This window comes from Bufo bufo, chromosome 9 (assembly GCF_905171765.1).
Source record: "Bufo bufo chromosome 9, aBufBuf1.1, whole genome shotgun sequence".
Classification (NCBI taxonomy): domain Eukaryota; kingdom Metazoa; phylum Chordata; class Amphibia; order Anura; family Bufonidae; genus Bufo; species Bufo bufo.
In genome coordinates, this window is record NC_053397.1 from 120,744,268 (window position 1) to 120,769,396 (window position 25,129).

A 25,129-nucleotide genomic window follows, 5' to 3' on the forward strand; every position below is an offset into this window, starting at 1 on the left:
TCTACTAGGTAGAGCAGGGGTATATCACACCCAAAAATTGGTGATTTTCACACGAAAATGTAACAGACAAATTAGTGAAATTAGTAAAAAAATTTACTTGATTTATGAGGTGGAGGTCCATATGGAGTAGAAGTTTGAGTAGGTGGTGGACGTAGCAGTGTAGGTGGAAGCGGCAGTGGAGGAGGACGAGGTAGCCAACACTGGTTTTTGGACAAGTCCTGTGGGATCCATGTCTGATTTATTTTAATAAACGTGAGCTTTTCCACATTGGCTGTGGACAGGCGGCTGCGTTTGTCTGTGATAATGCCCCCTGCCGTGCTAAACACACATTCAGACAATACACTGGCTGCAGGGCAGGCCAGCACCTCCAAGGCATAAAGGGCAAGCTCAGGCCATGTGCCCAATTTGGAGACCCAGAAGATGAAGGGGGCAGACCCGTCATTCAGTATGTGTAGGCGTGTGCACACATACTGCTCCACCATGTTGGTGAAATGCCTCCTCCTGCTAAGACCTTCCATATCAGCTGGTGGTGCTGGTTGTTGGGTCGTGCTGACAAAGCTTTTCCACATTTCAGCCATGCAAACCCTGCCTTCTGAGGTGCTAGTCGTGCCCCAGCTGCGTTGCTGACCTCTTCCGCCTCTGCCTTTGCGTTGTGCTTTCACTGTGCCCCCGCTGTGGATGGGAATGCCACTAGCAGCGCGTCTACCAGCGTGCACTTGTACTCGCGCATCTTACAATCATTCTCCAGTGACGGAATTAAGGACGGTACGTTGTCCTTGTAATGGGGATCCAGCAGCGTAGCCACCCAGTAATCAGCACAAGTTAAAATGTGGGCAACTCGGTGGTTGTTGCGGAGACACTGCAGCATGTAATCGCTCATGTGTGCCAGGCTTCCCAGAGGCAACGAAAAGCTTTCCTCTGTGAGAGGTGTATAGTCTGTGTCCTCTGTATTTCCCCAGCCACGAACCAGTGATGGCCATGAGCTAGTTTGGGTGCCACTCTGCTGTGAACATGGTTCCTCCTCCATCTCCTCTTCCTCATACTCCACCTCGTCATCCTCCAGAACTGTGCCATGGCTGGACAATTGTGTACCTGGCATTTGTGGGTGCAGGAACCCACCCTTGGAGCCACTTGTGAATGACTGGCCGGAAACCCTTTAAAACTATCCGTCTCCACCAGATGGAATGACAGCATTTCAAAGGCAAGTAATTTAGAAATGCTGGCATTCAGGGCTAGGGATCGCGGGTAGGTAGGGGGGTACTTCCTCTTCCTCTCCAGCATTTGGGATATGGAGAGCTGAACGCTTCCGTGGGACATTGTGGAGATGCTTGGTCACCCAGGTGTTGGTGTTACTGGCAGATCCTCTGTTTGTGGGGTGGCAGGTGGCACTGTCACTCCAGAGGTGGATGAAGTGGCCTCGACTGCAGCAGAAGAGGAAGCAGGAGGAGCCAGAGACCTTTCTTGGTTTTTGAGGTGTCTACTCCACTGCAGCTCGTGCTTTGCACTTAAATGCCTGGTCATGCAGGTTGTGCTCAGGTTGAGAACGTTTATGCCTCGCTTCAAGCTCTGATTGCACAGCGTGCAAACCACTTGTGTCTTGTCGTCAGCACATTGTCTGAAGAACTGCCACGCCAGGGAACTCCTTGGAGCTGGCTTTGGTGTGCTCGGTCCCTTGCTGCGGTGGGCAGTAGGAGGCATACTGTCTAGAGGACGGCCGCTCTGCTTTTGCACCCTGCTCCCTCTTCTGCTGTGCTGGTGGCTCTGTGCGACCACTGCCTCTTCCTTCGAACTACATACAGTCAGGTCCATAAATATTGGGACATCGACACAATTCTAACATTTTTGGCTCTATACACCACCACAATGGATTTGAAATGAAACGAACAAGATGTGCTTTAACTGCAGACTGTCAGCTTTAATTTGAGGGTATTTACATCCAAATCAGGTGAACGATGTAGGAATTACAACAGTTTGCATATGTGCCTCCCACTTGTTAAGGGACCAAAAGTAATGGGACAATTGGCTTCTCAGCTGTTCCATGGCCAGGTGTGTGTTATTCCCTCATTATCCCAATTACAATGAGCAGATAAAAGGTCCAGAGTTCATTTCAAGTGTGCTATTTGCATTTGGAATCTGTTGCTGTCAACTCTTAAGATGAGATCCAAAGAGCTGTCACTATCAGTTAAGCAAGCCATCATTAGGCTGAAAAAAAAAGAAAAGAAAACATCAGAGAGATAGCAAAAACATTAAGCGTGGCCAAAACAACTGTTTGGAACATTCTTAAAAAGAAGAAACACACCGGTGAGCTCAGCAACACCAAAAGACCTGGAAGACCATGGAAAACAACTGTGATGGATGACTGAAGAATTCCTTCCCTGGTGAAGAAAACACCCTTTGCAACAGTTGGCCAGATCAAGAACACTCTCCAGGAGGTAGGTGTATGTGTGTCAAAGTCAACAATCAAGCGAAGACTTAACCAGAGTGAATACAGAGGGTTCACCACAAGATATAAATCATTGGTGACCCTCAAAAACAGGTAGGCCAGATTAGAGTTTGCCAAACGACATCTAAAAAAGCCTTCACAGTTCTGGAACAACATCCTATGGACAGATGAGACCAAGATCAACTTGTACCAGAGTGATGGGAAGAGAAGAGTATGGAGAAGGAAAGGAACTGCTCATGATCCTAAGCATACCACCTCATCAGTGAAGCATGGTGGTGGTAGTGTCATGGCGTGGGCATGAATGGCTGCCAATGGAACTGGTTCTCTTGTATTTATTGATGATGTGACTGCTGACAAAAGCAGCAGGATGAATTCTGAAGTGTTTCGGGAAATATTATCTGCTCATATTCAGCCAAATGCTTCAGAACTCATTGGACAGCGCTTCACAGTGCAGATGGACAATGACCCAACGTATACTGCAAAAGCAACCAAAGAGTTTTTTTAAGGGAAAGAAGTGGAATTTTATGCAATGGTCAAGTCAATCACCTGACCTGAATCTGATTGAGCATGCATTTCACTTCCTGAAGACAAAACTGAAGGGAAAATGCCCCAAGAACAAGCAGGAACTGAAGACAGTTGCAGTAGAGGCCTGGCAGAGCATCACCAGGGATGAAACCCAGTGTCTGGTGATGTCTATGCGTTCCAGACTTCAGGCTTTAATTGACTGCAAAGGATTTGCAACCAAGTATTAAAAAGTTAAAGTTTGATTTATGATTATTATTTTGTCCCATTACTTTTGGTTACTTAACAAGTGGGAGGCACATATGCAAACTGTTGTAATTCCTACACCGTTCACCTGATTTGGATGTAAATACCCTCAAATTAAAGCTGACAGTTTGCAGTTAAAGCACATATTGTTCATTTCATTTCAAATCCATTGTGGTGGTGTAAAGAGCCAAAAATGTTAGAATTGTGTCGATGTCCCAATATTTATGGACCTGACTGTAGGTCACTCGCATGACCTTGAATTCATGTGGGGTCGAGGACCTCATCGTCCTCCACATATTCTTCCACCCAGTCTTCACCCCTGACTTACTTGTCAGTCTGCACACTTTCGAAAGCCCCAGCAGTTGGCACCTGTGTTTCGCCATCATCCGAGACGCGCTGCGATTGTCCTCCCATGTACTCATCTTGAATAATAAGTGGTTGGGCATCGGTGCACTCAATCTCTTCCACTTATGGGGCAGGGCTAGGTGGATGGCCCTGGGAAGCTATGTGGATGGCCCTGGGAAACCCTGCTAACAGAGTCATCAAAAAGCAGAAGAGACTGCTACATGACTTGGGGCTCAGACTGCTTGGCTGATTTGCAAGGGGGTGAGGTGAAAGACTGATGGACATCGACTGCAGGTGCCAACTGTGGTCTTTCAGCAGGAGACTGGGTGGGAGACAATGTGAAGGAACTGGATCCACTGTCAGCAACCCAATCTACTATCGCCTGTACTTGTTCAGGCCTCACCATTCGTAGAGCAGCATCAGGCCCGACAAAATACCGCTGCAGGTTTTGTCGCCTACTCGCACCTGAGGAAGGAGTTTCACTTGTGCGTGTAGCTGGCACAGATAGACCACGTCCTCTCCCTGCAGCAGGAGATCCACCAGCAGCACCACGACCTGTGCCACGTCCCTTATTTGACGCTCTCCTAATATTTTTCAAATTTAGGATCTTCCCCTAAATGGGTGTTAAATTAATAGTAGAATAGAACGACAGTATGTAAAGGGTGTATCTCACACGGTCTGAACCAGTGTAGGCCTAAATTAAATATTTCACATGGCTGTATTTCAAATGGCTGTATTTTTAAATGCCTGATTCAAACCCCTGTATGTAGACGGGGTATCTCACAGGGCCTAAACCACTGTAGGCCTGAAGTAAATATATCTTTGCACAAAATGGCTTTATTTCAAATAGCTGTATTTCTAATGCCTGATTCAAACCCCTGTATGTAGGAAGGTATCTCACATGGTCTGAACCAGTGTAGGCCTAAATTAAATATTTCACATGGCTGTATTTCAATTGGCTGTATTTTTAAATGCCTGATTCAAACCACTGTATGTAGAGGTGGTATCTCACATGGTCTGAACCACTGTAGGCCTGAAGTAAATATTTCTTTGCACAAAATGGCTGTATTTCAAATGGCTGTATTTAAAATGCCTGATTCAAACCCCTGTATATAAAAAGGGTATCTCAAAGGGCCTGAACCAATGTAGGCCTTGAATAAATATATCTTTGCACAAAATGGCTGTATTTCAAATGCCTGATTCAAACCCCTGTATGTAGGGGGGTATCTCACACGGTCTGAACCAGTGTAGGCCTGAAGTAAATATATCTTTGCACAAAATGTCTGTATTTCAAATGGCAGTATTTCAAATGCCTGATTCAAACCCCTGTATGTAGACGGGGTATCTCACAGGGTCTGAACCACTGTAGGCCTGAAGTAAATATATCTTTGCCCAAAATGGCTGTATTTCAAATAGCTGTATTTCTAATGCCTGATTCAAACCCCTGTATGTAGGGGGGTATCTCACACGGTCTGAACCAGTGTAGGCCTAAAGTAAATATATCTTTGCACAAAATGGCTGTATTTCAAATAGTTGTATTTCTAATGCCTGATTCAAACCCCTGTATGTAGGGGGGTATCTCACACGGTCTGAACCAGTGTAGGCCTGAAGTAAATATATCTTTGGACAAAATGGCTGTATTTCAAATAGCTGTATTTCTAATGCCTGATACAAACCTCTGTATGTAGGGGGGTATCTCACAGGGTCTAAACCAGTATAGGCCTGAAGTAAATATATCTTTGCACAAAATGGCTGTATTTCAAATGGCTGTATTTAAAATGCCTGATTCAAACCTCTTCTATGTAGAGGGGGTATCTCACAGGGCCTGAACCACTGTAGGCCTGAAGTAAATATATCTTTGGACAAAATGGCTGTATTTCAAATAGCTGTATTTCTAATGCCTGATACAAACCTCTGTATGTAGGGGGGTATCTCACAGGGTCTAAACCAGTATAGGCCTGAAGTAAATATATCTTTGCACAAAATGGCTGTATTTCAAATGCCTGATTCAAACCCCTGTATGTAGGGGGGTATCTCACATGGTCTGACCCACTGTGGGCCTGAAGTAAATATTACTTTGCCCAAAATGGCTGTATTTTAAATGGCTGTATTTCAAATTCCTGATTCAAACCCCTATATGTAGGGAAGTATCTCACACGGTCTGAACCACAGTAGGCCTGAAGTAAATATTTCTATGCACAAAATGGCTGCATTTTAAATGGCTGTATTTCAAATGCCTGATTCAAACCCCTGTATGTAGGGGGTATATCACACAGTCTGAACCAGTGTAGGCCTGAAGTAAATATATCTTTGCACAAAATGACTGTATTTAAAATGCCTGATTCAAACCCCTGTATGTAGAAAGGTATCTCACACGGTCTGAACCAGTGTAGGCCTGAAGTAAATTTATCTTTGCACAAAATGGCTGTATTTCAAATGGCTGTATTTCCAATGGCTGTATTTAAAATACCTGATTCAAACCCCTGTATGTAGAGGGGGTATCTCACAGGGCCTGAACCACTGTAGGCCTTAAGTAAATATATCTTTGCACAAAATGGCTGTATTTCAAATGCTTGATTCAAACCCCTGTATGTAGGAGGGTATCTCACACGGTCTGAACCAGTGTAGGCCTGAAGTAAATTTATCTTTGCACAAAATGTCTGTATTTCAAATGGCTGTATTTCAAATGGCTGATTCAAACCCATGTATGTAGACGGGGTATCTCACAGGGCCTGAACCAATGTAGGCCTGAAGTAAATATATCTTTGCACAAAATAGCTGTATTTCAAATAGCTGTATTTCTAATGTCTGATTCAAACCCCTGTATGTAGGGGGGTATCTCACACGGTCTGAAACAGTGTAGGCCTGAAGTAAATATATCTTTGCACAAAATCGCTGTATTTCAAATGGCTGTATTTCAAATGCCTGATTCAAACCCCTGTATATAGGGGGGTATCTCACACGGTCTGAACCAGTGTAGGCCTGAAGTAAATATATCTTTGCACAAAATGTCTGTATTTCAAATGGCTGTATTTCAAATGCCTGATTCAACCCCCTCTATATAGGGGGGTATCTCACACGGTCTGAACCAGTGTAGGCCTGAAGTAAATATATCTTTGCACAAAATGTCTGTATTTCAAATGGCTGTATTTCAAATGCCTGATTCAAACCCCTGTATGTAGACGCGGTATCTCACAGGGCCTGAACCACTGTAGGCCTGAAGTAAATATATCTTTGCACAAAATGGCTGTATTTCAAATAGCTGTATTTCGATTGCCTGATTCAAACCCCTGTATGTAGGGGGGTATCTCACACGGTCTGAACCAGTGTAGGCATGAAGTAAATATACCTTTGCACAAAATGGCTGTATTTCAAATGGCTGTATTTCAAATGGCTGTATTTCAAATGCCTGATTCAAACCCCTGTATGTAGAGGGGGTATCTCACAGGGCCTGAACCACTGTAGGCCTGAAGTAAATATATCTTTGCACAAAATGGCTGTATTTCAAATAGCTGTATTTCTAATGCCTGATTCAAACCCCTGTATGTAGGGGGGTATCTCACACGGTCTGAACCAGGGTAGGCCTGAAGTAAATATATCTTTGCACAAAATGGCTGTATTTTAAATAGCTGTATTTCTAATGCCTGATTCAAACCCCTGTATGTAGGGGGGTATCTCACACGGTCTGAACCAGGGTAGGCCTGAAGTAAATATATCTTTGCACAAAATGGCTGTATTTCAAATAGCTGTATTTCTAATGCCTGATTCAAACCCCTGTATGTAGGGGGGTATCTCACACGGTCTGAACCAGTGTAGGCCTGAAGTAAATATATCTTTGCACAAAATGTCTGTATTTCAAATGGCTGTATTTCAAATGCCTGATTCAAACCTCTTCTATGTAGAGGGGGTATCACACAGGGCCTGAACCACTGTAGGCCTGAAGTTAATATATCTTTGGACAAAATGGCTGTATTTAAAATAGCTGTATTTCTAATGCCTGATTCAAACCCCTGTATCTAGGGGGGTATCTCACACGGTCTGAACCAGTGTAGGCCTGAAGTAAATATTTCTTGGCCCAAAATGGCTGTATTTTAAATGGCTGTATTTCAAATGGCTGTATTTCAAATGCCTGATTCAAACCCCTGTATGTAGATGGGGTATCTGACACGGTCTGAACCAGTGTAGGCCTGAAGTAAATATATCTTTGCACAAAATGGCTGTATTTCAAATGCCTGATTCAAACCCCTGTATGTAGAGGGAGTATCTCACACAGCCTGAACCACTGTAGGCCTGAAGTAAATATATCTTTGCACAAAATGGCTGTATTTCAAATGGCTGTATTTCAAATGCCTGATTCAAACCCCTGTATGTAGATGGGGTATCTGACACGGTCTGAACCAGTGTAGGCCTGAAGTAAATATATCTTTGCACAAAATGGCTGTATTTCAAATGCCTGATTCAAACCCCTGTATGTAGGGGGGTATCTCACATGGTCTGAACCACTGTAGGCCTGAAGTAAATATTTCTTTGCCCAAAATGGCTGTATTTCAAATGGCTGTCTTTAAAATGCCTGATTCAAACCCCTGTATGTATGGTGGTATCTCACACGGTCTGAACCAGTGTAGGCCTGAAGTAAATATATCTTTGCACAAAATGTCTGTATTTCAAATGGCTGTATTTCAAATGCCTGATTCAAACCCCTATATGTAGAGGGGGTATCTCACACGGTCTGAACCAAAGTAGGCCTGAAGTAAATATTTCTTTGCCCAAAATGGCTGTATTTTAAATGGCTGTATTTCAAATGCCTGACTCAAACCGCTGTATGTAGAGGGGGTATCTCACAGGGCCTGAACCACTGTAGGCCTGAAGTAAATATATCTTTGCACAAAATGGCTGTATTTCAAATGACTGATTCAAACCCCTGTATGTAGGGGGGTATCTCACACGGTCTGAACCAGTGTAGGCCTGAAGTAAATATATCTTTGCACAAAATGGCTGTATTTCAAATGGCTGTATTTCAAATGCCTGATTCAAACCCTTGTATGTAGGGGGGTATCTCACACGGTCTGAACCAGTGTAGGCCTGAAGTAAATATATCTTTGCACAAAATGTCTGTATTTCAAATGGCTGTATTTCAAATGCCTGATTCAAACCCCTGTATGTAGGGGGGTATCTCACAGGGCCTGAACCACTGTAGGCCTGAAGTAAATATATCTTTGCACAAAATGGCTGTATTTCAAATAGCTGTATTTCTAATGCCTGATTCAAACCCCTGTATGTAGAGGGGTATCTCACATGGTCTGAACCAGTGTAGGCCTGAAGTAAATATATCTTTGCACAAAATGGCTGTATTTCAAATGCCTGATTCAAATCCCTGTATGTAGAGGGGGTATCTCACACGGTCTGACCCACTGTGGGCCTGAAGTAAATATCTCTTTGCCCAAAATGGCTGTATTTTAAATGGCTGTATTTCAAATTCCTGATTCAAACCCCTATATGTAGAGGGGGTATCTCACACGGTCTGACCCACTGTGGGCCTGAAGTAAATATTTCTTTGCCCAAAATGGCTGTATTTCAAATGCCTGATTCAAACCCCTGTATGTAGAGGGGGTATCTCACACGGCCTGAACCACTGTAGGCCTGAAGTAAATATATCTTTGCACAAAATGGCTGTATTTCAAATGGCTGTATTTCAAATGGCTGTATTTCAAATGCCTGATTCAAACCGCTGTATGTAGAGGGGGTATCTCACACGGTCTGAACCACTGTAGCCTGAAGTAAATATATCTTTGCACAAAATGGCTGTATTTCAAATGGCTGTATTTCAAATGCCTGCTTCAAACCCCTGTATGTAGGGGGTATCTCACACGGTCTGAACCACTGTGGGCCTGAAGAAAATATTTCTTTGCCCCAAATGGCTGTATTTTAAATGGCTGTATTTCAAATGCCTGATTCAATCCCCTGTATATAGAGGGGGTATCTCACACGGCCTGAACCACTTGTAGGCCTGAAGTAAATATATCTTTGCCTAAAATGGCTGTATTTCAAATGGCTGTATTTCAAATGTCTGATTCAAACCCCTGTATGTAGAGGGTGTATCTCACAGGGCCTGAACCAGTGTAGGCCTGAATTCAATATTGGTGCACAAAATGGCGGTATTTAAAATCTCTGAATGTTACCCAAATGTATTAAGGGTGTATCTCACAATGATATCTGCATCAAAGGCTGCCAACTAAATTTTTTGTGCCGAAACGAGTGTTTGTTTAACAACTGAATTTGACAGCAGTATATAAGCCTGTAATTTCACACGTGCTGATGCTGCAAGGCCTGAAAATAGTGTTTTTTGTAAAAAAAAAGTGTGTTTTTCAAACCCCAGAAAATGATGGGTGTATTTCTAGCTTAAATTGCACTCTAATACAGATGTTGTAGATTGCCCAAAAAGTATTTTTTTGGTAACAGAATATGAAAGCTGTATATATTAAACTTGAATTTAACACTTGCAGATCTGGAAAATATAGTTTTTAGAAAAAAAAAAGTGTGTTTTTCAAACCCCAAAAAATTATGGGTGTATTTCTACCTTAAATTGCACACTGACTAATCCAGATGTTGTAGATTGCCAAAAAAGTCTTTTTTTGGTAACAGAATATGAAATCTGTATATATTAAACTTGAATTTAACACTTACAGATATGGAAAATACTGTTTTTTGAAGAAAAAAAGTGTGTTTTTCAAACTCCAGAAAATGATGGGTGTATTTCTACCTTAAATTGCACACTGACTAATCCAGATGTTGTAGTATGCCCCCAATAAATTGTGATTCGCAATGTCCCAAAAGCTCAGATGCACTGATGGTGCACTGAGCTTGCATAAAATGGCCGCCGCCGCCGCTGCCACCACCCAACTAACTAACAGAATTATAAAAGTTATTATTTTTTTGGTCAATGGCTTTAGGGCAGGGTAAAACGATTGTGTCCTGTACCCACACAACTATTTCTAGGTAGATAGCTGAGTTAGATTCTCTCCTATTCTCTCCCTGAAATCACAAGTCCAGCAGCATCCTCTCCCTACACTTGTAACAGCAAAGTGACGTGCAGCGCTATGTGACTGAAGCTTATAAAGAGCCTGGGTCACATGATGCTCTGGCCAATCACAGCCATGCCATTAGTAGGCATGGCTGTGATCGCCTCTTGGGGAAAGTAGTATGACGCTTGTTGATTGGCTGCTGTGCAGCCTTTCAAAAAGCGCTAAGAAAGTGCCGAACACCGAACCCGAACTTTTACGGAAATGTTCGGCTCCGGGTCCGGGCCCAAAAATCCTAAAGTTCGGGTTCGCTCAACCCTAGTGAGTACATTTCACTTTTGTTTGGCACTATCTACACTGCTGTGAATAATTGTTAAGGGGGATATTAATTATTGATATTTATGCAAATCTCAATAATTAATATTCATAAATAGGCGTGAGTCGTCTAGTGATGACTCCGCCTATTTATACCTAAATAAACATCTAACACTACTGATTACCTCTGATTGCATATACACTACACTGAACTACACTACGTGCGACTTACTATCACTATACTAGGGCGGCGACTAGTAAAAACACCATACACTGTATTATGAACAATAAGGAATATTTATTACACAACACAATTATACAAGTCTAACAATACGCTATATCTATATATATTCATAGATCAATGGATATGAATATATATACATATAGAAGTACACCCCGCAGTATAGAAACTGTACTACAATAAACACAATACAATCCTAACCACTACACAGCACAATCCCATATTCCACCCCACACACTAGCTATACTTACAATAATACACTTTCATGCATACAATTATCGGTAACCCACCCGCCTGGCTACTCACTGTCCCTACGGGGGTACAAGAGGGTTAATCACACAATTGTGGCACTGCAGGGGTTAATACCTGCAGGCCAAGGAACACAGGGTAATGAGTTATCAGGGCAGCGGTAGCAGAGATCAGGCATTGAAGGGGTTAATGGTCAGGACTCTGCAGGGACAGGGCAATGCAGAGGTTAATGCTCTGCAGGGATTTATTCACACACTATATGTTGCAGTCTAATATTTGCTTATAATTATATATATCTATATCAATGGAATTATAGCAGCACACAACAAAGTACACACGCTATAACAATACACTATTACGGTACTAACTACACTAACACAGTCCCAAGTCCTCCCCAACATCTAACTACAATTGTAATAATACACATGCATACACTTTACCAGCAGCCCACCCAATCCTGACAATATACTATCCCTATGGGGAATAACCAGGGGTTATTACGGAACAGGGGATATGAGGGATCTACAATCCTGGGGGAACACAGGGGATATTAGGATTATAGGGGGACTCAGGGCAGGGGAGGTTAAGGGTAACCAAGGGTTATACAGGGGGTGACTGGGCTGCTTCCAGGGTACAGGCTCATCAAAGATTAATGCTGAGACATGAAGTCAGCAGCCAGGGGTTAGGGAATGGTTGGTACTCAGCCATTTCCAGGAGCATGTGGCCGCATGTGGCCTCTCTTCCTTCAGGGAGCTGTTCCCATCCCATATGTCTCTGATTGTAGTCCAGATTCCAAGAGCGCGCACCTCTGTCCGGTTTGGGGTTTTATAGCACAAAAGCAGCCCCCTCCTCCTTCTTCAACAGGAGGGTGATGACATCATCGTGGGGTTGTGTGACGGAATTCTAGAACTGAAACAAAGGACTTCCTGCACAAACTGTAAGCCCCCAGCTGCTACATAACATCACACACTCCCACGTCATAAACGAACCAGGCTGATCAATATATATATATATATATATATATATACCCATATACAGTACAGACCAAAAGTTTGGACACACCTTCTCATTCAAAGAGTTTTCTTTATTTTCATGACTATGAAGGCATCAAAACTATGAATTAACACATGTGGAATTATATACATAACAAACAAGTGTGAAACAACTGAAAATATGTCATATTCTAGGTTCTTCAAAGTAGCCACCTTTTGCTTTGATTACTGCTTTGCACACTCTTGGCATTCTCTTGATGAGCTTCAAGAGGTAGTCCCCTGAAATGGTCTTCCAACAGTCTTGAAGGAGTTCCCAGAGATGCTTAGCACTTGTTGGCCCTTTTGCCTTCACTCTGCGGTCCAGCTCATCCCAAACCATCTCGATTGGGTTCAGGTCTGGTGACTGTGGAGGCCAGGTCATCTGGTGCAGCACCCCATCACTCTTCTTCATGGGCAAATAGCCCTTACTTTCAAAGTTTTCCCAATTTTTCGGCTGACTGACTGACCTTCATTTCTTAAAGTAATGATGGCCACTCGTTTTTCTTTACTTAGCTACTTTTTTCTTGCCATAATACAAATTCTAACAGTCTATTCAGTAGGACTATCAGCTGTGTATCCACCTGACTTCTCCTCAACGCAACTGATGGTCCCAACCCCATTTATAAGGCAAGAAATCCCACTTATTAAACCTGACAGGGCACACCTGTGAAATTAAAACCATTTCAGGGGACTACCTCTTGAAGCTCATCAAGAGAATGCCAAGAGTGTGCAAAGCAGTAATCAAAGCAAAAGGTGGCTACTTTGAAGAACCTAGAATATGACATATTTTCAGTTGTTTCACACTTGTTTGTTATGTATATAATTCCACATGTGTTAATTCATAGTTTTGATGCCTTCAGTGTGAATCTACAATTTTCATAGTCATGAAAATAAAGAAAACTCTTTGAATGAGAAGGTGTGTCCAAACTTTTGGTCTGTACTGTACATACTACCCAACCTGGGGGCACTTAGGTATATACAGTACATCCATATAGATGTTTGGGGCACATCTACATGCATGTCCATATAAAAAGTCCACCTGCATATGGATATATTATACATAGAGATGTATGCTAACAAGGGGGCATACATACATCTCCATGTATACACCCATACCACCTGGACCGGCCCATGCAAAAGGGCCAATATACATGCATATATGTAAGGGCATATATACATATATATTTAAATCCAACACGTCCCTCAACAATCCCCCTGTTGTCGAATTTACGACAATCGACTTTGGGGAAGTGTTGGGATATTTTTGCCCCCTCAACCCCCCACTTGGTAACAGTTCAGGAAGGACTGAAGTAATATGGCCCTTAGGTACCTAGTCATCACCCATCGTGCACTAACACCTCCGACCTGCCCTTCAACGTAACCAGGCGTCTCCATCCACAGAATACACCGTCTTCTTCTCTGGAATTTACTTGCATCTTACATTATGATCCTCAGGTGTCAGCCACTCCCTATGTAGTCTATTTCTAACTCCGGAATGGCTTCACCTTCGCCGTTTTTATCACTCCACTCAGCGACCGTGTTCTTTCTCTTTGCCAGTGTTGTTCTTCTGGCGTCCGTCACCCCCAATGTCAGTGCCAGTCTTTCGGTGTCAGTCACTCCCAATGATTCCAGAATGACTTTACCCTTAATCCATGTAGAACCTCCTTATGGGGTACGGACGGCCGTAGGCCGACTTTTTAACACAAGTACAACTTTAGACTCAGTTGTTGGAGAGGTTCTCCCATGAACAGATACGTAGGTTTTTACAAGGCAGGTCAGAATTTCTGGTAAGAGGTGATGTCATAGTACCTAAATACTAACTGCGGGAAAGAACACCGCACTCACTGACATTCAGTCCAACCCTTACAAACGTCGCCGTTCTTGGGGTTAAAGTGGCAAATGAACTTGGTAAAGGAGGGGGGGCCTGTCCCTAGCGAATCTACTCTTCCCCATTCACACAAAAACAGGTCACATCCCTCCCAACGCCCCCAAATTCCATTAAATGTGTGTACCCATAGAGACTCATGCAACCTGGCCTATCTCTCTACACCTCCAAAGACACAGGTAGGTCACAGACCCCCGTGTCAATGGGAAACGATTATAGGATGCAAATGTGTACAGCCAAATTATAACTCACCGCAATGCGTTGGGCGAGTTTCCCTGGGTATAGGCTGTCACACATTTGTACCTAGAGTGTCTATGGGTACATAATCAACCAACAAACATAATCAATATATATACAATACAATGTGCTATGGGGTTTCAGGGTAGTACATGTTATACTTCCCGAACCCTCATAGGAAACAAAGTGTCCATAAAATATTTGGCTAAAGGACAAAGTTGGAGTTATGTCCTGAGCCTCCTCCTCCTCCGGTTAGTTCTGTAAAGTTCTGTCTGGTTCTGGTGTATTTGGTCATTAAGTCCCTTGACCCTCCGATATGACAATGACCAGACCAGAAGAAGTTTCACTGGGTGAAACAAGCGATCGTAAAATAAACTCTTCCACCCGAACGTCTCCAAGTCTTTCTCCAGAGCCTGAGATAATGCTCCCGCTGGATTGTGGCACAGTCCTCCATCTCTAGAACACCTCTAAACAAAGGTCGCTTGGTTGCCAAAATCCAGTGGGATCCTCTGGAGCCTCACAAGAGTGTCAGGGGGGATAGCTGGTCTCTTCTGTGGCGTCATCTGGGTTTTTCCTCTGCTTCATATAAACACACCTATGGCAGAAGAAAATACCAGGCGCTCCTCACGGTGCAATTAAATGTAAAAAAAATCCCAGCACCAATACCTTTGACCCATGAGTAGAGAAAGGTATTGGGCTGCCTTTTATCTCACAGGACCCCTCGTTATCCCAACACTGGTGTCTGAACACCCTACCTTCAGAGGATCGCGTCCTCTGCTGCACATCCCTCTGCACCAACAGATAAGGATGGCCACCCTACTAGGTTAGGATAACTGAAGTGCTGTGGACAAAGCACCATCTTGTTATTGATGGCACCGTATCCCCGTCAACTCATGTGTACCCAGGCTGATTTTTCCCCTGTGATCCCGCCTTGTGGAGGCCCGCAGAACCAATGGCATAGTCATGCCCTGGCTCCCCAGGACCCCACAACACAAGAACACAGTCCACACTCTGCTGCCAATCATTCTGTGTCCAATCCCTATCAGAGCTGTGCTACCTGCTTGGACTAGAATTATGTGCGCAGCACAACATTACACCAATGTTGTCTGTCCTCCCCAGTCCCCAGCGCAACACAGCCCTACCGAAATCCTTGAGCAAAACAGTGTTACCTGTATCGATCCGAGACCCTGGCTGCCCAGAATAAAATCACATCATCCTTTGTGCAGGATTTCCCGTGTGAAATTATCTGCTCGTGAACCTATACGTTCTCGATCCACAGTATAACACTGTTCCACTCCAAGGGGACACAGAATTAAACACAAACAGCAGACGGGACTTACAACAAACTACATAAATCAGCATGGTGGAACACATTCGTAGACAAGGACTACCACCATCAACATCAAGAAAACTTACAAACAGATAACAAAAACACACAACATGGACATACACAGGGAACAACCGGTGTAACAAATAGTACAGGGGTGTCAAATGTTGCCTAGCCTAGCTTGGCCATTCTGACCCCTCAACAGCTGGTGATGCTGCCGAGCAGTAACTCCTTTATGGCCAAGCTGACTAGACCCCACTGCATAATTTGTTACCTGGCTGATACTGTTGGACACATTGCAATTACTTGCACAAGGGCAATTCCTTGCAATGTGTCCTTTGTTCCCACACCTGAAACACGTGACTTGGTTTCCTGTCCTGTGTGTTATGTTCCTATCTGTTTTGCAGTGTCTCACTATGTGACCTAGGCCACCACATGCAAAACATCTGTAGTTTGCTCTGCATGGCCCAGGTCCATCTACACTGCAGCCGTGCTCCCTTCTCCTGAATTGTTCCATCCTCAGGGACGCACTCTTCACAACAGTTCTTTTTCCCAAAATCAGGGGAAAATCTCTGTTAGTCTGGACCGGCTTGATCTGATGATTAGACCGGTCACAGGCTACTCTCCGCCCTTTTTGCCCTGCATAGGGCAAAGTTTTGGGAGATTCCGACCCTGGCTTTACGGAAAAAGAAAGGGCCAGCACCAACTTGGTGATAACCTGTTGCATGCCAGACATTAGCTGGGACCTTACAGCAACCTCAGCCTTCAATTTGGCTACCGTCACGTCAGTAAAGGCAGTCCGCTCCTTGAAGGCCTTGACCTCAGTATAAGACTGAGTCAACTTAGCCTCAATTTCCTCCTTCTGCCTCTGCAGCTCTACTAACTGTGACTCTATCTTAGCCACCTGCGCATCTCGGTCAACAGTAGACTGCACATTCTCTGCCAGCTGTGCCCGCAATGCCGAAACCTGGTCTGAATTACTGGTACAGCACTGGCAGTGAATGGCCGGAGGAATTGTCTCCGTTGACTGAGACACCAGCGCAACTTCCTTTGGCTTACAGATGCTAGCCTCAAACGTGTGAACGAGTTTGGCCAGCATCCGAAGCCGTTTGGTGGCCTTATTCAACACCGTCCGTTTGTTAACACAAAGCCTGTCATAACTACCAGCCTGTGCTAACAAATCGGACAACAGCATTTCTGCTGACTTGTATGTGGTGGGGAGGATGGGGTTAAATGTGCTGTGTCTGCTCAAGTGTTGCAGTGTGGGGAAGTCCATACTCACCGTTTGCTGCCTCTTCTCCCTCGCAAACACTTGAGCGATGCAGTGACCGTGTAAAGCAAATAGCAAAATATTAGTTCACAGATAGAACATAGATTCTCTGCTAAAGATTTTGATCTGCGTTTGGTGCTGTAAGGAAGAGCCGCGTTACCTGTCAGAATTATCAGGTCCTAGACGCTCAGACCACTGACCGGGTCTCTCTTGCCTGATAATTCACAGTATAACGGACCTCTAGCCTCAAAAACAAACACAGATTTTAAAAATCTAAGCAGTGGGCCTGGCTCGCCAATTTTAAGGGGGATATTAATTATTGATATTTATGCAAATCTCAATAATTAATATTCATAAATAGGCGTGAGTCGTCTAGTGATGACTCCGCCTATTTATACCTAAATAAACATCTAACATTACTGATTACCTCTGATTGCATATACACTACACTGAACTACACTACGTGCGACTTACTATCACTATACTAGGGCGGCGACTAGTAAAAACACCATACACTGTATTATGAACAATAAGGAATATTTATTACACAATACAATTATACAAGTCTAACAATACGCTATATCTATAGATATTCATAGATCAATGGATATGAATATATATACATATAGAAGTACACCCCGCAGTATAGAAACTGTACTACAATAAACACAATACAATCCTAACCACTACACAGCACAATCCCATATTCCACCCCACACACTAGCTATACTTACAATAATACACTTTCATGCATACAATTATCGGTAACCCACCCGCCTGGCTACTCACTGTCCCTACGGGGGTACAAGAGGGTTAATCACACAATTGTGGCACTGCAGGGGTTAATACCTGCAGGCCAAGGAACACAGGGTAATGAGTTATCAGGGCAGCGGTAGCAGGGATCAGGCATTGAAGGGGTTAATGGTCAGGACTCTGCAGGGACAGGGCAATGTAGAGGTTAATGCTCTGCAGGGATTTATTCACACACTATATGTCATAGTCTAATATTTGCTTATAATTATATATATCTATATCAATGGAATAGATATATATATATTTATAGCAGCACACAACAATATAAGTACACACGCTATAACAATACACTATTACGGTACTAACTACACTAACACAGTCCCAAGTCCTCCCCAACATCTAACTACAATTGTAAAAATACACATGCATACACTTTACCAGCAGCCCACCCAATCCTGACAATATACTATCCCTACGGTGAATAACCAGGGGTTATTACGGAACAGGGGATATGAGGGATCTACAATCCTGGGGGAACACAGGGCAGGAGAGGTTAAGGGTAACCAAGGGTTATACAAGGGGTGACTGGGCTGCTTCCAGGGTACAGGCTCATCAGGGATTAATGCTGAGACATGAAGTCAGCAGCCAGGGGTTAGGGGATGGTTGGTACTCAGCCATTTCCAGGAGCATGTGGCCGCATGTGGCCTCTCTTCTTCAGGAGCTGTTCCCATCCCATATGTCTCTGATTGTAGTCCAGATTCCAAGAGCGCGCACCTCTGTCCGGTTTGGGGTTTTATAGCACAAAAGCAGCCCCCTCCTCCTTCTTCAACAGGAGGGTGATGACATCATCGTGGGGTTGTGTGACGGAATGCTAGAACTGAAACAAAGGACTTCCTGCACAAGCTGTAAGCCCCCAGCTGCTACATAACATCACACACTCCCACGTCATAAACGAACCAGGCTGATCAATATATATATATATATATATATATATACACATATACATACTACCGAACCTGGGGGCACTTAGGTATATACATCCATATAGATGTTTGGGGCACATCTACATGCATGTCCATATAAAAAGTCCACCTGCATATGGATATATTATACATAGAGATGTATGCTGACAAGGGGGCATACATACATCTCCATGTATACACCCATACCACCTGGACCGGCCCATGCAAAAGGGCCAATATACAAACCGGATTCCAAAAAAGTTGGGACACTAAACAAATTGTGAATAAAAACTCAATGCAATGATGTGGAGATGGCAAATGTCAATATTTTATTTGTAATAAAACGTAGATGACAGATCAAACGTTTAATCCGAGTAAATGTATTATTTTAAAGGAAAAATAAATTGATTCCAATTTTCACGGTGTCAACAAATCCCCAAAAAGTTGGGACAAGTAGCAATAAGAGGCTGGAAAAAGTAAATTTGAGCATAACGAAGAGTTGGAAGACCAATTAACACTAATTACCAGTAGGTCAAATGGCACATGATTGGGTATAAAAAGAGCTTCTCAGAGTGGCAGTGTCTCTCAGAAGCCAAGATGGTAGAGGATCACCAATTCCCACAATGTTGCTCAGAAAGATAGTGGAGCAATATCAGAAAGGTGTTACCCAGCGAAAAATTGCAAAGACTTTGCATCTATCATCAATCAACTGTGCATAACATCATCTGAAGATTCAGAGAATCTGGAACAATCTCTGTGCGTAAGGGTCAAGGCCGTAAAACCATACTGGATGCCCGTGATCTCCGGGCCCTTAAACGACACTGCACCACAAAAGGGATGCTACTGTAAGGAAATCACAGAATGGGCTCAGGAATACTTCCAGAAACCATTGTCAGTGAACACAATCCACCGTGCCATCCGCCGTTGCCAGCTGAAACTCTACAGTGCAAAGAAGAAGCCATTTCTAAGCAAGATCCACAAGCTCAGGCGTTTTCACTGGGCCAGGGATCATTTAAAATTTAGTGTGGCAAAATGGAAGACTGTTCTGTGGTCAGACGAGTCACGATTCGAAGTTCTTTTTGGAAATCTGGGACGCCATGTCATCCGGACCAAAGAGGACAAGGACAACCCAAGTTGTTATCAACGCTCAGTTCAGAAGCCTGCATCTCTGATGGTATTTGGTTGCATGAGTGCGTGTGGCATGGGCAGCTTGCATGTCTGGAAAGGCACCATCAATGCAGAAAAATATATTCAGGTTCTAGAACAACATATGCTCCCATCCTGACGTCATCTCTTTCAGGGAAGACCCTGCATTTTTCAACAAGATAATGCCAGACCACATTCTGCATCAATCACAACATCATGGCTGCGTAGGAGAAGGATCCGGCTACTGAAATGGCCAGTCTGCAGTCCAGATCTTTCACTATAGAGAACATTTGGCGCATCATAAAGAGGAAGGTGCAACAAAGAAGCGCCAAGACGATTGAACAGTTAGAGGCCTGTATTAGACAAGAATGGGAGAGCATTCCTATTTCATAAACTTGAGAAACTGGTCTCTTCGGTCCCCAGACGTCTGTTGGAGTGTTGTAAGAAGAAAGGGAGATGCCACACAGTGGTGAAATGGCCTTGTCCCACTTTTTGGGGATTGGTTGACACCATGAAATTCTGATTCAACATATTTTTCCCTTAAAATGGTACATTTTCTCAGTTTAAACTTTTGTTCCGTGATTTATGTTCTATTCTGAATAAAATATTAGAAGTTGGCACCTCCACATCATTGCATTCAGTTTTTATTCACGATTTGTATAGTGTCCCAACTTTTTTGGAATCCGGTTTTGTACATGCATATATGTAAGGCATATATACATATATATTTAAATCCAACACGTCCCTCAACAATATCCTTTACCAGATCATGTAGGAGGAGCTGAGCAGATAGTGTGATGATATGGTATAGTGTGTATTATGTGTTGTGGAAAGGAACTCCTTTCATTTAACCCCTTCTACCCCAGGCCATTTTTTGCAAATGTGACTTATGTGGTAATAACTTTGGAACACTTTTATTTATCAAAACCATTCTGAGACAGTTTTTTCCTGCCACATTGTACTTCATGACAGTAGTAAATTTTAGTCAATATAGTTCACCTTTATTTATAAAAAAAATCTGGAAACATTTTCAATTTTCTTAATTTGAATTTCTCTACTTTTAAGGCCTCTTTCACACTGGTGTGTGTGGCCCGTTGCTGTATTGCGGCCCGCAAAATGTGGGCCGCAATGCATGAGCACAGTCCGTGGGGCAGCGGATCGCGGACCCATTCACTTGAATGGGTCCACGATCCGGCTGTTCCGCAAAAAGATAGGACATGGTCTATCTTTTTGCGGAACGGAAGTACGGGACAAAACCCCAAGGTTACGTTCCGCACCATTCAGCATCTCCGGATTTGTATCCATGATGGGGAATGCCCACGGAACAACACCCATATATTGCGGATCTGCAAATGCGGTCTGCAATACGGCAACGGGCCGCACACGCCGGTGTGAAAGAAGCCTAAGACAGATAGTAATGCCTCATAAAATACTTATCAGTCATCTTTCTCCATATGTTTACTGTAATTTATGTTGGCATCATTTTGTAAATTTCATATTTTTTTTTTAGGACGTTAGAAGGCTTAGGCCTCTTTCACACGGGCAAGATTTCCGCGCGGGTGCAATGCGTGAGGTGAACACATTGCACCCGCACTGGATCCGGACCCATTCATTTCTATGGGGCTGTGCACATGAGATATGATTTTCACGCATCACTTGTGCGTTGTGTGAAAATCGCAGCATGCTCTACTTTGTGTGTTTTTTTTCACTTAACGCAGGCCCCAAAGAAGTGAATGGGGCTGCGTGAAAATCGCAAGCATCCGCAAGCAAGTGTGGATGCAGTGCGATTTTCACGCACGGTGTGCTAGGAGACGATCGGATGGGGACCCGATATTATATTATTTCCCTTATAACATGGTTTATAAGGGAAATTAAAGCATTCTTAATACAGAATGCTAAGTAAAATGTGGATTGAGGTATTAAAAATTAAAAATAACTCACCTCCTCCTATTGATCGCGTAGTTGCCTATCTCTTCTTACTTCTTTAATCATGAGCTGCCGGCTAAAGACCTGTGGGTGACGTCACATCACATGGTCCAATCACATGTCCATCACAGTGGTTTTGCGGGATGAGAAAGGCTTGATCGGTACAATTTTGGGGTACATACGACTTTTTGATTGCTTGGTATTAGATTTTTATGTGAGGCAAGGTGACCAGAAAATTGCTGTTTTGGCACTGTTTTTTTTTTTTTTGACGGCGTTCACCTGACGGGGTGGATCATGTGATTTTTTTTATAGAGTCAGGCGATACGTAATGTCTACTTTTTCATTTTTTTTACGATTTTATATTACTTAATGGCGCCTTTTTTTTTTTTACTTGAAACCTTTTATTTTTTTATTATGCAAAACCCTTTTTTGTACTTTTTTTGGTCCCACTGTGGAACTTCAACTTTTGGGGGTCTGATCCCCTGTGCAATGCATCTGTATTGTAATGCATTGACTGTAAATGTATGACACAGTCAAAACTGACTGAAATTGTGTGCTCACTCGCACGATTTCCCCACCACGCACCCGCATCCTATCCGGCCCCAATCCGTAACGCCCGTGTGAAAGAGGCCTTAGAATTTTAGAAGCAATTTTTCATATTTTCAAGTTATAAAGTGAGGGGCTTACATAATGGAAACCACCCATAAATTACCCGATTTTAGAAACTACACACCTGAAATATTCAAAACTGATGTTACCAACTTTATTCAAAACTGATGTTACACTACAGCCTGCTTGTCTGTGAGACCCTGGGAGCTGCTGGTCTCACAGGTTTTCCATGGAAGGCAGCCACGATACCTATGGAAGGCATCGGGCTGCCTTCCCAACCTTCTGGTCCCAGTCATCGCAGCGCGGGGACCTTATTGGGATGGGGAGAGAGCTGCTTCTCTCCACAAACCACACTCATGCCACGGTCAGTGCTGTCCGCAGCATAGCAAGGGTTAATGTGCCGGTGAAAACACCAATGCCGCTGCTTACAGCAGGGGCTTGGCTCGGATGGCTATCCATAGAGTAGGTCATCAATAAGTGATTGGCAGGGATTTAACGCGCCTCAACCCTGCCAATCATGTGTTCTTCAGTAGCTCCAGATGTTGTGTAGTAGACAGAGCTGGTTACTACAGCACTGCTCACACTGAATTTGCATTACCTCTCTCTCTCAGGTTCAACAAACTGAAATTATAACAATTGGGTTAGAAGAATCGCCTGCATCACAGTCCTGCATGCAGGGGTGTCTAGTGAAGGGACTTCCAGGCATGTTGAGCCCCTGTGCATGTTCCACATCGACTGCCACCTCCCCATACAAACTACAGTACCCCACCGCAAGGCTATAATCATACAGTGTGCTGCCCTACACTTAGGTACACAAACTACAGGTTGAGAATCTAGGTTAAAATACTGCTGGAATTGTCAAAAGTCTGAACCTCTGACATCACAAGATAATGGTATGCTGGGTTTCCCCAACAACATTACTACAACACTACACAGTACTTTAATTTTAGTGTGAAGCTAACCTACTACATTATGGCAACCACTACAGTTTTATGAATATACAAGTCATGAATAAAATCTGATTTTGACTTTTTTGTGTTTTGTATTAGTCAACTTGCAGCTTCTCCTGATGGACCAGTCATGGCATTGGGCTCATCAATGACTCTTCAAATGCGTATAAATGACTTCATGGATGGTGTAAAAAAAGGACAATCTGAAAATCTTCAGAGAAAAGGAAGTGAGTTGTCACTTTCTGGTACGAATATAATAGATATCAAAACTTCTCTATCTAGGAGGCTCAGCATCTCTTCAGTAACTGAGGACACTGTTTTTCAGAATGATCTGTCAGGAAAATCATTTGGTCTTCTGTCTAATACAAATGAAAAATCTGCCTCAGCAAACCCACAGTATCTTAGACAGAGAAGAGGTTCCCTTTTCAAGGATAAGGCAGCTTTTGATGAAGAAATCTATGCCCCTGATGGGGGTCTCCGTACCTTACACACAATGCCTGACTTTATGGATTCCCTGGAGGAAGCAAAAAATGCCAGATATATTAGACACAGAGTCAAACCAGAGTCTGAAAAAGAACTGGGTGTTGGTGAAATATTTGAAAAGGAGGATAGCGGTAGTTTTCCATAAAGACAATACAAGTGAAAAGGAAAACATTAAAGAGACAACATAAAACAGGCCTCTCTAGTTCTTTATCAACAGACATTACAAATCGGAACCTTCTAATGATTGATTGATGCTATAACAACAAATGCCTTGTCTTCAGAACAAATGTCAGTGTATAGGTTGTTTGTTTGTCTTTATATTGTAAGATTTAATGGGTAACAGACAGAGTCATCTATCATAAAAAAAATTGTCAGGGAACTTTTTAGAAAATATTTGCATTATTTCTTTATTTTGTTGATTTATCGCTTCCCCTGATTTTACAGCTCTGCCAAATGTATTGGTTCTACATAAATAAAGGTTATTTTTAAGACCACAAAACTCTAATGCCAATCTGTCAATCTACTGTCAAATCAAAAATCTGCAACCTTGTTTCCACCAGAATTTTCTCCTATTGTAGACATCATATAGTATTTGATTGTGTGCCCCCTTGATGGTTGATATATTGTCTGACCAGATTTTAGGAACTTGACAAGCACTCCAGGACCCTCAGATTATGTTACCACGTAACTCCCCCCACCTCTTTTGTTGTGATTGTTACAAGAACCAGAGTCTTCTGGTGATCTCATTTGGAAGGAACAAAAGTTCCATCTCGGGTTGTCAGGATCTCACACTGCATGATAGGACTCTGTGTCCACTGTAGCTTGAGTATTTTTGAGTATGAAATTTGTGATCACCCAACAAACAAGCATTTACTTGTTTGGCACCTTTAGACAGCCCAGTTATTGAAAATGGACATTTGCACAGATTCTCTCATGCAACTTGAACAAAGTGTGATCAGAGCATGCACACAATCAGACGCATAAGTAGAAAATGTATGGGAGGCATTAAGCTCCAGACTGCTAAATGAATCCCCTAAGTGAATTTAGTCCCAAGACTTATGGTGATATCTGTATTTGTACATCCAGTTTCCGGCTAAATTACTTGCATATAGCTTTTATGATATTGGTAGTACAGAGACTGTAATTAAAACTCCTATGCAAGTCTTTGAG

At 43.0% G+C, this 25,129-nt stretch overlaps 1 protein-coding gene across 1 annotated transcript in view; it reads left to right on the forward strand.

The window, feature by feature from the left end:
* The window catches only part of CCDC190 (coiled-coil domain containing 190), a 268,677-nt gene extending 244,293 nt beyond the window's left edge, over positions 1-24,384 (forward strand). The window contains exon 4 of the mRNA XM_040408771.1: positions 23,576-24,384. Within this exon, the coding sequence (XP_040264705.1) occupies positions 23,576-24,104 (529 nt within the window). The 3' untranslated portion in view covers positions 24,105-24,384. The remainder of the gene's footprint in view (positions 1-23,575) is intronic.
* Positions 24,385-25,129: the final 745 nt, after the last annotated feature.